The 14,472-nt window shown below is 37.7% G+C and overlaps 1 protein-coding gene across 1 annotated transcript in view; it reads right to left on the bottom strand.

The window, feature by feature from the left end:
- The window catches only part of TDRD7 (tudor domain containing 7), a 90,625-nt gene that overhangs the window by 37,141 nt on the left and 39,012 nt on the right, over positions 1–14,472 (bottom strand). Inside the window, exons 5-6 of the mRNA XM_036854372.1 lie at positions 11,684–11,757; positions 9,163–9,380 (exon numbers count right to left, since the gene is read on the bottom strand). Of these exons, the coding sequence (XP_036710267.1) occupies positions 9,163–9,380; positions 11,684–11,757 (292 nt within the window). The remainder of the gene's footprint in view (positions 1–9,162; positions 9,381–11,683; positions 11,758–14,472) is intronic.

Genomic DNA, 14,472 nt, shown 5'->3' with positions numbered 1-14,472 from the left:
GACAAATGTAATTTTTTTCAACTTAAACTCTTTGTTTTAAATTTTTCATGAAAGTGAAAATTTGCTTTTCTCAGGCATTCCAATGTGATCACCATCTGTCCTCCACAACATGTGCCTTCTTTTTAATTTTCTGATCAATGGGCTTAGAAACAACACCTATTACTACATCTATTCCTAGCCTATGAGAATCTCCCCAAAGGCAAGAAATTGCTGGAATGTGGGTTACAGTATGGTGTCCACTCTTCACTGTGCTCTGGTACATCTGACCAGATTTACATGCTGTTCTCTTGTCTCATCCCCCAAAACAGAACAGCTGTCTTCTGGCCTTCATAAATGACCAAGGTAAGTCAATAGCTACTTGAAACATGGCTTTTATTATTTCCTTAGTGTGATAATCAGCTGCTAATCATTCCAGTTGGATCTTTCAAGAGGGTGCTTTTACAACTTCTATTGGGTTGGCCAAAAGGTTCGTTCGTTTTTTTCCGTAAGATGGCTCTAGTAGCACTTAGTTTTTTCTAACTTCATTTGAAACGATTTTGTTAGATTGTATTGTGACAGCTATCATATCAGTGTGCATTTAAAAAAAAACTTATCAAAATTGGTGAATTTTTGTGTAGCCATTTTAATACTGAAGATGGAAGAAAAAAAGCAACATTTTCCACATATCATGCTTTATTATTTCAAGAAAGGTAAAAACACAACTGAAACGCAAAAATAAGGTTTGTGCAGTGTATGGAGAAGGTGCTGTGACTGATCGAACACGTCAAAAGTGGTTTGCGGGGCTTCCCTGGTGGCTCAGTGGTTAAGAATCCGCCTGCCAATGCAGGGGACATGGGTTTGAGCCCTCGTCCGGGAAGGTCCCACATGCCGCGGAGCAACTATGCCTGTGTGCCACAACTACTGAGCCTGTGCTCTAGAGCCCGTGAGCCACAACTACTGAAGCCCACGTGCCTAGAGCCCGTGCTCCGCAACAGGAGAAGCCACCACAGTGAGAAGCCCATGCACCACAATGAAGAGTAGCCCCTACTCGCCGCAACTAGAGAAAGCTCGTGCGCAGCAATGAAGACCCAACGCAGTCAAAAATAAATAAATAAAATAAATAAATTTTAAAAAGTGGTTTGCGAAGTTTTGTGCTGGAGATTTCTCGCTGGACGATGCTCCACGGTCGGGTAGACCAGATGAAGTTGACAGTGATCAAATCGAGACATTCATTGAGAACAATCAACGTTATACCACGTGGGAGATAGCCAACATACTCAAAATATCCAAATCAAGCACTGAAAATCATTTGCACCTGCTTGGTTATGTGAATCGCTTTGATGTTTGGGTTCCACATAAGTTAAGCGAAAAAAACCCTGACCATATTTCCACATTTGATTCTCTACTTAAACGTAATGAAAATGTTCTGTTTTTTAAAACAAATTGTGACGGGCGATGGAAAGTGGATATTGTACAATAATGTGGAACGGAAGAGATCATGGGGCAAGCGAAATGAGCCACCACCAACCAAAGGCTGGTCTTCATCCAAAGAAGGTGATGATGTGTATATGGCAGGATTGGAAGGGAGTCCTGTTATGAGCTCCTTCAGGAAAACCAAACGATTAATTCCAACAAGTACTGCTCCCAATTAGACCAACTGAAACCAGCACTTGACGAAAAGCATCCAGAATGAGTCAACAGAAAATGCATAATCTTCCATCAGGATAACGTGAGACCGCATATTTCTTTGACGACCAGGCAAAAACTGTTAGCTTGGCTGGGAAGTTCTGATTCATCCGCCGTATTCACCAGATATTACTGCACCTTTGGATTTCCATTTACTTAGGTCTTTACAAAATTTTCTTAATGGAAAAAATTTCAATTCCCTGGAAGACTGTAAAAGGCACCTGGAACAGTTCTTTGCTCAAAAAGATAAAAAATCTTGGGAAGATGGAATTATGAAATTGCCTGAAAAATGGCAGAAAGTAGTGAAACAAAAGGGTGAATACGTTGTTCAATAAAGTTCTTGGTGAAAATGAAAAATGTGTCTTTTATTTTTACTTAAAAAACAAAGGCACTTTTTGGCCAACCCAATAGTTCCTGTGGTCTAATTGATTCAGGTACGTACCTGAGAAGGGGGTCAAAAGGCCTCCTGTTCTATAGGAGAAGACTCAGGATCATAATCCTGCCATTTTCTTCCATGCTTTGTTTTGTGGCTCTTCAGTTTTTTCTTTGGCTTTGGATATCCACCCAAAAAATCACCAGTCCAATGACTGGAAACTGGCATGACCTGGAACTCCATAGATTTACTATGTATGGGTCCTTACCTCCAACTCCCAACAGCAGAGACAGGTAGGTAACCTAAAGGATTAACTCCTTACACCATGGAGTTCAAACCATCTCCTTTGGTGATCATCAGAAGATTCTAGTGTCTAACATGCCTTAAACCTTCTATTCCCACAAGTTCATTATATTTAGCTTGATTTCTGCCTCATTTGGAATCACAACTTGAATGAGATACTTCTCTCACATCCCTCTGAGTTTTTGTAAGTTTGGAGTTGACAGGTTAGGTTTGGTAGATGTGAGACTCAAGGACTTAAAACATCGACTTCTTCAGGAGCCCTACAAGTTCACACAAATAGAAGTCTTCATGCTAAATGCCTAGAAATTGTCTTCTTAATTCTAAGAGGTCTTTACTTCTTCCTAATTTACCTGTGCTGTAAAGTTCTTGAAGCCAAACTCCTTTGAGTCTATGAAGGCTCACCTGCTAACTCTGCAGCATAGGCTGCTGAGGTAAACTTACTGTTTCTTATGGAATTAGAATTTTCTTTGGGATTCTGTAACAGAATTGGTATTGTCCAATTAAATCAAAAAGTCTCAAAGCAGTTGTACGGGTCTCATTCAGACACAGTTTTGTTTCCATTGGGTAGTAGTTCTTTGTGTTGAAGCTTTAAATTACATTCTCAATTTCATTTTATATGGTCACCACCCAATACCAACCTCAGACAGTATGGTAAAATCACGTTTACCTGTAGACCTGCCTTCCAGCACTCCAACTATTAGCAGTGGCTTGGAACTCAAAAACAAACCAATTAAAAAACTCAATTTCAGCAGGCAGTAAAGAACTCTGGGTACCTAGCAACAACTAAAACATCAAAGAGCCACTGACCAGAAGCTTGCACCCTATGATTAGCGAGTTCACAGAAAGAAAGACTGGTTGATGACCTTCTACAGAGCTCAGTCTTTTTTTGTTAATGCTGAGAAGTGCTGGGAAAGTTAGACAACTGAGAAAGAGATGAGGAAATGGTCCCCAATGGCCTGACTGGGCCACAGTGAAGACAAACTGATAGGTTCAGATCTGAAGCCTCTAAGGGCAGTGGGTGGGGTTCATACTGCACGCAGGATAATACACTGAGATGAGCTAACACCCAGCTCAGCATTCCAGACCACCTACAACTGCCACCCTCTCTGCAGCGGTTCATGCTACGCCCAAGATTATTCAGAAAGGGTTATAATTTTTAGTCGCTTCTGTTTAAGAAAGTACAGGTGTTTGTGGCATATTCCACAGAGGTTTAATCAAAGGTAAAGGTAAAAAGATCCTTGTAGATGGTACCCTGTCTGTTCACAAACCACCTATCCAGAGAAGCTCTTTCTCCACCATCTTGGGTAAGTAGTTTTATAGACATTATGTATTTCAAGGCTAATACTCTTTCACTCCCATCCCTTTCCTAGTAAGGACTTCGCGCTGATGCTGACTACAACCATTTATATTTGGATAAACTTCAAGCCATTTTCCTTTAGTGTGGCCCAAGGTTAGGCCCTTGTTCATAGGTCCCCTTCAGGAAGACATTATCCTGGTTAAATGTGTGCAGACCTTTTGGGGATGATCTTGGCTGGCAGCTGTGGCTTTCACTGTGCATTCTAAGCTAAGTAGGTACTAGATATGCTTCTCATTACCTTTGCGGGGAGCAGGATCTGCTCCTCTAGGATGGCAGAAACTCACTTCATCTAAGAGTTTTAGTTCCTTTATCCACTGCTCTTATTTTTCAATTTAAACTTTTGTTCTGCCCTCTTTAGCGTTTCCTCTGTTTTCACTGAGGAGATAGGCTCCTCTACAGAGCTTGCTGGGTATGCCTCTAGTTTACCAGTGGGTTTTAACTTGCTTACATTTAAGCTGGACTGTTCCTGGACAAATAACAGCTGTCTTTTCCTATATACCTGCTATGTTTCTTTTTTTCTTTTTTTTTTTTGGCCACACTGTGCAGCATGTGGGATCTTAGTTCCCCAACCAGGAATCAAACCCACGCCCCTGGCATTGGAAGCACGGAGTCTTAACCACTGGACCACCAGGGGAAGTCCCCTATAGACCTGCCATGTTTCTATACTGTACTGGCAGCTGTTTATAGTTTGTGTAACTTAATTCTAACAACCCTAAGAGATGGGAAGAAACAGTCACATTTTAGAGCATACTGAAGCCCAGATTTGTATGCTGAAAGTAACACCACTAAGAAATGGCCAGGGCAAAAACCTAACTGCAAAGCCCAAACTCTTTCTATTGTACTATTGGGCCTTATGGGTAGTCTTCTGTTTCAAGTACCAGAACAGCAATGTCACATTACTCCCCTGCTGCCCTATTTTGATTTCGCCGCAGTGCTCTTTTATCTTTCTCCTATTCAGATGGTCGCTGAAATTGAATTTAAAAACTGTTCCAATGTGTTCATTGCATATTTATTTTTATTGATGAAAAGTTAGAAAAGAAATTGGATTCCAATTAGATATTATGGCTGTACTTTCAAGTCCTAGCTTTACTTCTCGTTGCTGCTTCTGCTGCCATGGCTGCATAGACTGTATCAACACCACTAAGCCTGAGGATATATCACTGCTGTTTCATTTCTGTTCAATTCCTTAGAAATTCAATTTGTTTTTAACCCAGAAATATCCAGGCTTTAAAAAAAGAGGCAATACATTTTGCATGAGCTGACAGGTGCTTTATCTTATATAATTAATTACCACAAATTAAGACATTCCTGAACATACAAAAATACAAAAATATGTAAGTGGCAGAACTGCTGTTGCCTCTTTTGATATTACAGAAATTGCTATATTGACGCAATCCAGAACTTTAGGAATTTTTAAAAGTCTGAGGTATTAGAGGACTAAACGACTTAAAATAAAGCTCAGTGATTTCTAACGGACAGAAAAATGACATATAAAATACAGACTAACAGTAAAACCTTTTTATAAAAGCATGAATAATTAGCGTCATTAGGTATTTTTTCTCATTTACAACATTTTATGTTCTCATTCACTAAATGTTATGTTCTGTAATTAAGGCCTGAGGTGCTTCCAGCTGAACTCAGAATGTTTCCCACTATCCTGAAGTTGCCTCCCACTGCTCCTACGCTAGGTCTTCCAGGCTACTGGCAGAGAGCCTTCTCAGCTGAGTGCATCTATTCCTATCTGGCTCTAAACGAGCCGCCCAGCTCTCCACACAGCTTCAGGTAAGGCACTAAAGACAGATATTCTGTCTCAGGTAGGAATGGAGACGTTTCTCCACCCATGTTTCAGAGTGGAGGATTTCAACAAAATCTCTGATGTTCAACAGTAATTGTCACAAGATTTGAAATTTTACTAGAAATTGAAGTCGGCCAGAGGCTCTGGATCCTGCGTGACCTCATGGCAGGGACCCACTAAGTTTCCACCAAATGATGACTCTTTAATAAAGTGAATGGCCCGTTTGCCTCTTGAGTTTCTTCTTGAGCCACTCTCTTCTTATTGAATTTCTTACAGTTTCCTGAAAAAGCCATGTTTTTCTGTCTCAGGCTTTGGCACAGGCTGTTTCTTTTGTCTGAGGTGCCTTTTCCCCAGCATTCCCACCTTTGTCTAACTTACTTCAACTCACCTCTCAGGTTTTAGTGTAACAGACACCTCCTCTGGGAAGCTTTTCTTGACTCATCAGACTACGTCACATCCTCCTGTTTACACGTTTCCTTAGCACCCTGCATTTCTCCTTCATAACTATTGCAGGCTTGCCCTTATCTGCTCAATGTTTATTTTCCCTGTTGGACAGTAAGTTCCGTAAGGGCAAGGTCCAGGTCTGTCTTGTTTACTGTTATTCTTAGCACCCAGGTCAGTGGGTGGCTCACAGAAGCATTTTATAAATACTAGCCAAATACAACAATTAAGGAGAACATTATTAATAAGGCCACCACTTTAGAACAGCCAAGAGATGTTGCTATCCTTCTCCTAGGACCCAACGGCAATTCTTAGATGCCAGTATCCTTGGTCAACAGCCTGCCATCTTGGGCTCTTTGCCTTTCGAAGACAGCTTCTGCACAAGTTCCATTTCCCTCGAAAGTTGCCTAGGAACACTATGGAACTGGGTCACCATTGCTAATATGATTTTATATTCTCTTTAGCTTTCAAAACTCTCAGTCCACATTTTGTTGTCAGAGAGATCCAAAAGGTTAAGGACAACAGATTCAAAGCCTCCTTCTGCCTGCATCAAAATACCATCTAACAACCTTGTAAAGTGACTTATAGCGTATAGCTGATTAAATCTTCATGAAGGTAAAATTTCAGAGCTTTTATTTGGTCCCTTGAGCTGATGCTACCCATCCTTTATTCAAATGGAAATCCTGCAAGTGATTATCTCTGGGAGGTAGGATGATGGGTGATTTTTATTTCTTTTATAACTTTATTTTTCAATATTTTTATATGGGACATTTTACATGACTGGGGGGAGAAAGCACTTTTTTTTTTTTCTAAAATAAAGAAGTACACTGCACTCAGATTTCTTCTTCACTTACACAACAAGACATATGGAGATACACATTACTAAGTCTTTCTTACCCTAAAATTTCTGCACTGTGTTCTAACCTGTCTGACCCTGTTTGCAGTAGAATCAGCCCTGGGCATGCTATCAGTTTTTCAGCAAGATGAAAAGCAAGAAGTCAGAAAAAAGGGAAAATAACCATGGTGTAACTGTTTAAAACTGCCTAAAAATAAACATGGTGTAACAGTTTGAAACTGTTTACCAGTAGGCTGTTTAAAAAAAAAAAAATCAGAGCTATTAAAAAAACAGTTTTGAAAAATATCAACAGATGTCATTAAAACTGGCAGTTTTTGTCATCCTAGACACAATGCTTCACTAAGTAAATTCTCATACCTGACAATTGATAGTGATTGCATCTAAACAGTCCTACTCAAAATTGAGAGAAACAGCATGGAGATAAGAAAGATACATTACATTTCTGCATCACATTCCACCCTCACTGCCTGGACAGAAAATAATCATGCAACAGAGATGCATTTGAGCAACCAAAAAATTAAAAATCAGTCATTTCAGCACCTGAAATTTAGTAGGAAACCACCCACTTTAGATAAAGTTTTAACATCAAAGAGATAGGTACTCTCTCTCCTGCAGTCCTAGCAAGAGAAATTTTGAGGCTTTGCAGATATGCAGAGTAGCGAGGATGAAAATTTCCCGCCAAAAGTCATAAATTAAGCTACACAAATACTAGTAATTATCATGCAGTGTAAAACAAAGTGACCAGAAACATAATACATTAAGAAGAATTTGTGAAGTTAATTTAAAATTCTTTTACTCCAAAGATAATTTCTTTATCGAAGCTTAATAGTGAGTTATATGTGTATATTCACAATAAAAGGGTTTAAAGTTCATTGAAGACATAAGTTCATGAATGTCTACGGATTTAAAAAATAAAAGAACCATATGCATTCCAAAAACGAGCTCCAGGCCCTGAACCTTCAAATCAAGCAGCCTGGTGAAACCTCAGAAGTCCCCTTCAAGATTATGGAAACCTAAGGGGGTCCTCAAATGCTGCTAAACCTGCATCCAGTGAGAATATTCTTTGCAGAAAGGAGTAAAAATGGAATGAATTGAATAGCAACCTTAGGAATTCCCACTACAAGAATAAACCCCATATTCAACATAAATCAGGGATAACATTCTTATGATCATTCTTGACTTTATAGGTAGGGAAACAGCCATAATTCCAGAGTTTGACATTTCTTCTTGTTTTCCCACTTCACACTGTATGTATATATTCATCAGCACATCACATTGCCCTAAGGTGGTCTCAGCCCCCAAAGCAGTGCATGGTACCTGCAGGTGCAGAGTGAATGATTTAAGAACAAATAAGACAGATAGATGGATGGATGGATGACTCTTGACTGGAAAGCCCATAGGACTGGAGTGGGTGTCAGTGCCCTGGAGGAAGAAGTGGTTATAAAAATACATGCTGTCTTTAGGTCAGGTGCTTATAAGAGAGAGTGGCCCACACTCTGCCCAACAGGGTTGGGGGCCAAAATATATATTAAGTTAAAGAAATGAAAGCCCTCTATCAAGCAATAATTGTCATGCATATTTAATTCTATAAGCTTGGAAGCACCAAGTAACTGCTAATTTAGAAGTTATTTTGTTGAATAAATTCTATGTAAATAAACATTAAGAAATATCTAAAAATTAGTTATTTTGGTTTAAGAACCTAGTTGTCTCTATCTCTGGATGAACTAAAAGATGTCTAATAAACTACTCTGATCCATCGTTTTTTTTTGTTTTTTTGTTTTTTTTTTTGAGCCATCGTTTTATTATAATAGATTCTCAAGTAGGAACAGGCATGGAAATAGATGTCACCTCACTTTTCAATATTTTTCTCCAAAGAAATTTGTGAGTAGTTTAAATCTGAACCCTGTATTAATTTTTTTAGATGTATTCTATAACTAATTAGCCAAAATAACTAAAATTTGTTCAGCTGAATGTCTTTAAAAATGCTCAGGAACAAGAATATAAAATTTGAGGCTAACAAAAAATGTTCTATTACCAGTTAAGTTCAAGTTATTAAAACGACAAAGCCATCAGTATCTATTGGTAACAGTTCAGTACAAAATGGTATATATATTACCATATATTAAATGTATTTAAAAATAACTTAAAATCTATAAAAACAGCAATTACAACACACACAAGACCTCAGCCGTGACATATTTCTCCTATAAATAAGAACCGGTATGTGTTAATCGTAGTCATAAAGATTAATGAAGCAATATTATGTAAAGAGCTTTGTGCTCCCCAAATAAAAGGTGATATTACTAACAACTCAAAATCTGAAAGTGGGGCAGGGAGGAGGCATCAGGAAGGAGGAATAAGAAGAAACGTACCGTGCAAATATGAGGCCAGTGTTCAAACTGTTGTAAAATTCCTTGATTAAGTTCTTCTTTATATAATTCTTTGTAAAAATGTGGAAGCTTAGATATCCAAATGCCATTGTTATGCTTGTTTAGTATTTCCTTTATGCGGTTTTGAACCTCATCCATTTTATAAGTGTAAGAGGCAGGAGGCGTGACATTTGGTTTTTCAACAGCCTGATTTAAATTATCTTTAAATTAAAAAATATGATAGAATTAACCAGAATGCTTAACATTTTTGATTATCCCCATTACCTAGTATTTGTGTCTTCAGGCTTTGTTATACTTCAGGCTTGGGGGGGTTAAGGGACTTTCAAAGGGAGCAGGATTAGGAGAGCAGGACCATGACAATTTCATTCTAAGTTTTAACCCTGAAATAACCAAGAAGGTCAACAGCCACTCAGAGAGGGAACCTAGCCCCTTTATTTTCCAAGGATACGTCATGGTTTAATTTAAACTCATAAAGAATAATGAAATTTATTATTTAACCAATCATTTTCTAATTGCAACTAAGAAAGGTTAAATTTTAGACAATAATGGTATATATGTAATGATAAGTTTAAAGCTATATTTTACAAAGCCTAAGGATAATGCCTTAATAGTAAGATCAAAGAATATTTTATAAAAAATAAGTAATTGTCCAGGTTTTAAGGTATGATCAATTTTTCCCTTTATTAATGAGAAAAAATAATTTAGCAATAAATGAAAGTTCAAAAATTGATCCACCTGTAATAATCATCCTAGCCTCAGTTTATAAACATAAATAAAAGGTTTGGTGCTCATAAATGACTATTAATGATTTGTTTTTATTTCTCCATTCCAATTCATTCATTTTTCATAAGCGAACATTTATAAAGTTTTGGCTAGCTCTCTTACTCACATTTATTTTTGATTTAAAACTTAGAATGCCTGAGTTAACATCCTAAGGCAATAAAGAAATTTAAGTGTCCCCAATAGCTGATATTTCTGGTATTTTAAGAACTATGAAATTCATTCCAAACCTTTTCTAAATTTTACTGGGATACAGATCAGAGTATTTTAAAAATTACCATCTATAAGCAAAATATGTTCATATTTTAATCATATAGTATTTCTGCTGGGATTCAACAATTTTTATTTTATTTTATTTTTTAAACTGGCTGGTGGAGACACATAGGCTGGTTTGGGGATGCTGGCCTTTGAGGACGCCAGGAAGCCAAAGGGAGAGCTGTTCCTTGAGGATGGCTGGATGCTGACTCTGCTTTACCCACCATAGGGCATGAGACCTGCCCTTGCTGAGACTTGGTTTGGCTCAGCCAACAGAAGGGTCCAGGATGTCCACATACATTTCCTATTAAAGGCACAGTTAATTTATAAAGTTCTTCCCAAATAATGATATATAAAAGAACCAGGAAGAAAGAAAAGATGAGTTTCTTGGAACTGGCCAGTCCCTCCCTTAAAGAGAGAGTGTCAGCAGCTGACATATAGTTGGAGGCTTTGCAAATGCACCTGCTCTGTGGGGCCACTGGAGTCAGCTAAGCTTCTGTACCTTTTGTTAAACAAATCAAGGAAGTAATTTAGGCTGCCAGCAGGTAGGAGAGGTTATGTATAAGTGTGTGTAAATCAGCTGCTGGGTGAATCATAATCCTCCTGAAACAAGTCCTCTTGGTTCTGCAGAAAAAGCTTATTCTAATGTAAAGGATTTACAGCCTCTAAAGGGTATACGACTTTACTGAGTAGTCATTTTTCAGAAAATGCATATGTAAAAGTAATTGATATAAACAAGAGTCAAATTGTTCAGTTAATTTCTATGAGAAATACTGGAGATATATTCCTATGGAAAAAAATGATTTCAACTCAGTAAGAATCACACTTAAAGCAGCAAATCATTTAAAACCACATTTAAATTTCATGCAACATAATTTCTGAAAATACTGTATCCCTTGGGTGGGTCTAAGAGCAGGGAATTAACACTTTGGTTGGAGGAGACAAGATGAGTGTGTGCACGTCTAATCTTCAGATTCTTCAACTTTATTATGTCTTCTATTGATTTCTTAACAGTCCTTTTGGATTTTATATATTTATATTCATATTTAGATGCTTAGTGGTCAATGCACATAGTTTAGGGGCCCAGATTTTACATGGTAGAGTATCTGAAACTATTTTATGAGGTGAAGTCCCCTATTTATGTGCTTTAAATCTTACTCTCTAATGAGTAAGAGAGTGACAAGGGACACAAATATCTCTGTAGGTAACACGTGGAAGTGAAACAGAATAGGTCTGGTGTGAGGAAGGCCTCAAGTCAGAATAATAATGATATCCTTGGAGGTATTACTTTCTCTTTAGATCACTTCAATTCATAACTTAAAGAAATCAGAAAAGAGGGGAGGAAAGATGTATTCCAAGTGGGAGAAGGTGAGAACAAATGTCAAAAGCCACCATTAGATATTTTTTGGGGGGCTCTGAGGCTCCAGAAACCATAATGTATCACGAAAATAATGTTTAGAAAACATACCACTCATTTCCTTAGTACAGGTTCTTGAGTGATGCATCTGAAAAGGTGGCAAAAGTGATGCCTTTGGGCTAAACCTAAGGTATAAAAAAAAGGTAAATTAACATTCAAATAGCAAAGTCAATACCAAGTTTCAAACACCATACTTTTCATTTAAAGTCTCTGTGGCATTGAGCAGCAAAATAAGTCATTAAAATATTTCAAAAGGGGCAAAAATTATAATGATACCTGGTATCAACTTTCATGTTTCATATTCATCAGAGGAAAGCGTATTAAAGGCTTAATTTAAACTAGGAATTTAAAAGAACTTAGAAGTCACATTTCCAATTAATCACCTCTAAGAAACTAGCAATACAAAATAAAGAAAACTATGCAAAGAATAAACAGTTGAACATAAAGAATATTTTGGACTATGACTAAAAAATGAAGGACCTGCATCACCAGATACTGAAATGCATTATAAAGGTACAACATGTAAAATAGTTGGACAAATAAGTAAAATAGTGGAGAGCTTAGAAACACTCAATTTACATTACATCTTAGCACATGATAAAAGTGGCATTTCAAACCAGAGAGGGGATTCCTCAATTAACTACTTAGGAAAGAAACGTAGATTTCCCACCTCATACCCTCACCAAAAAAATTTTTATGTGAATTGTGCTGGATATACATAGAAAAATTTTTTAAATATGAGGACAAAGAAATACCCCCCCACCACCCACAAAGAGAAATAATTTGTATTCATGTCTGTCTCCCTCACTAGACTCACTAGACACTAGTGTCTTAATTACTCGTATTTCTTGTGCCTAGGGCAGTGCTTGGTACATGCAAGGGAGAGTGAATGCTGTAAGAACGAAAAGGATGACTGAATGAATCAAAGAGTACATCTTGCCCAACGGCGGGTACGGGACTAGTGGTGATAGTGACAGTACACCTATTTCACAATTTTTCAATAGTATGGGATACTCTAAAAATTAGATCAATTCTTTGAAATGAAGCACATCTCCTCAAAATATTTTAATTCTAAAAGAAATGATTAGATTGTAGGCTACCAGCAAAAGCTTACTTAGTATACGATGCTCTGCAATTATAAGAGCATCACATTTGTGTATTAATGCATCTGGGTAATGACAGAAGATGCCAAAAACATATCCAGCTCTTACTTCTGCAGAACTGGCAGGGAGACAGCAATCCTTTTCCTTGCACCAGAGCCCTAAAAATGTAAACTGGAATCTTCCCCTGCTTTGAGTCAGCTGTGAGGGCTCTAGCCGAAAGCAGAGGGTTATAAGCAAAGAGTGAAAGTACAGCAAGGATACGGCAGAGACTGCTATTGTGCAAACATTGCACGATAATGCATAGGAAAGTCTAATGCATAGGAAAGAAAACTGTCAACACAGCAAAAGAAAGATGTTCAAGGAAAACCGCAGGGACATGTGAAAAACAAACTTAATAAGATAATAGAGGTCCAACCAATTTTATAACAGTAAGTATAAAAGACTTTTATTTTGTTTCTTAAAAGACAAATACTTAGACTGTCCCCCCACCAAAAAAAACTCCCAACTCAAACATACGCCATTTATTAGAGACACATTATTATCCCACAAATATTTATTTAAGGACCTACTATTACATGCCAGGCATTGTGTCAGAGGGTAATGATCAATGATTAAACAAGAGGAAGGTACCATTATTCTCATGGACTACAGGTATAGTTGAGAAAAGTGACTGTAGCAAGCAGCTAGTAGATGGACCCCAGTGATTCTTCCCTCTGGTATCCACAACCTTGTGTAATCCCCTCCCTTTGAGTAACTCGCTTCTAATCAATAGGAGATACTTCAAGGTTGAGCGGATTATACATAATTAGATTACAAAAGATTCTAATTTCCACTTTGCTAGCATAATCTGTCTCTTGCTGGTTTCGATGAGGCAAATAGCCATGTTAGGGAGGGCTATATGGCAAGAAATTGAAGGTGGTCTTTGGCCAATAGCCAGACGGAACTAAGGGACAACTCAAAAGGGACGGATTATACTAACAACCACACGAGTGAGCCTCGAAGGGGATTCCTGCTCAGCTGACCCAGCCATGGCCGATACCTTGATTGCAACCTCATGAGAAACTTTGAAGCAGAGGATCTAGCTGAGTGGTTCTGAGATTCCTAACCCACAGAAGCTACAGGATAATAAGTATGTGCTGTAAACTGCTAAATTCGTGGTAACCTGTTACACAACAGATAATTAATGAACTGATAGAATCTATATATAGAACAAAGTCTACTAAGTGCTATAACAGGGGCAGTAGGTGTTAACAGGGGCAAAGGTGTAAACACCTTTGTTAACAAAGGTGTCTACTTGCTCCTCTCTCTGCAGTAGGCAGAGAGAGGAGCAAGTAAAAAGTAAAGGTTATTAACACTTATTATAAAGTTATGATAATCTGAGTAGTTTGGCACTGCTAAAGAATAGACAGGTAATCAATGATTCCAAATGGAAAGCCCAGAAACTGAGTCATATATTTATAACAATTTAGTATTGGTAGAGATAGTGTTTCAAACCAGCAGGGAAAGAAAGGATTATGTCATAATTGATATTAGGACATCTGGCTAACAGGATTCCTACTCTCATGCTATACAACAAAATTAATTCTGGATGAATTAGAGATTTAAATGCAAAAAATGAAACGATAAAAATTCTAAAAGAAAACAGAAGACATACTACATAATATGGGGGTAGAAATGCTTTTCTAAGCATAACACCTATAGGCAGAAGCCATAAAGGTAGAGATTAATAGATGTAAA

The sequence above is a fragment of the Balaenoptera musculus genome, chromosome 6, assembly GCF_009873245.2.
Source record: "Balaenoptera musculus isolate JJ_BM4_2016_0621 chromosome 6, mBalMus1.pri.v3, whole genome shotgun sequence".
Lineage (NCBI taxonomy): Eukaryota > Metazoa > Chordata > Mammalia > Artiodactyla > Balaenopteridae > Balaenoptera > Balaenoptera musculus.
Note: the sequence above shows the minus strand (reverse complement) of the source record. Positions and strands in the feature narration are given on the sequence as shown.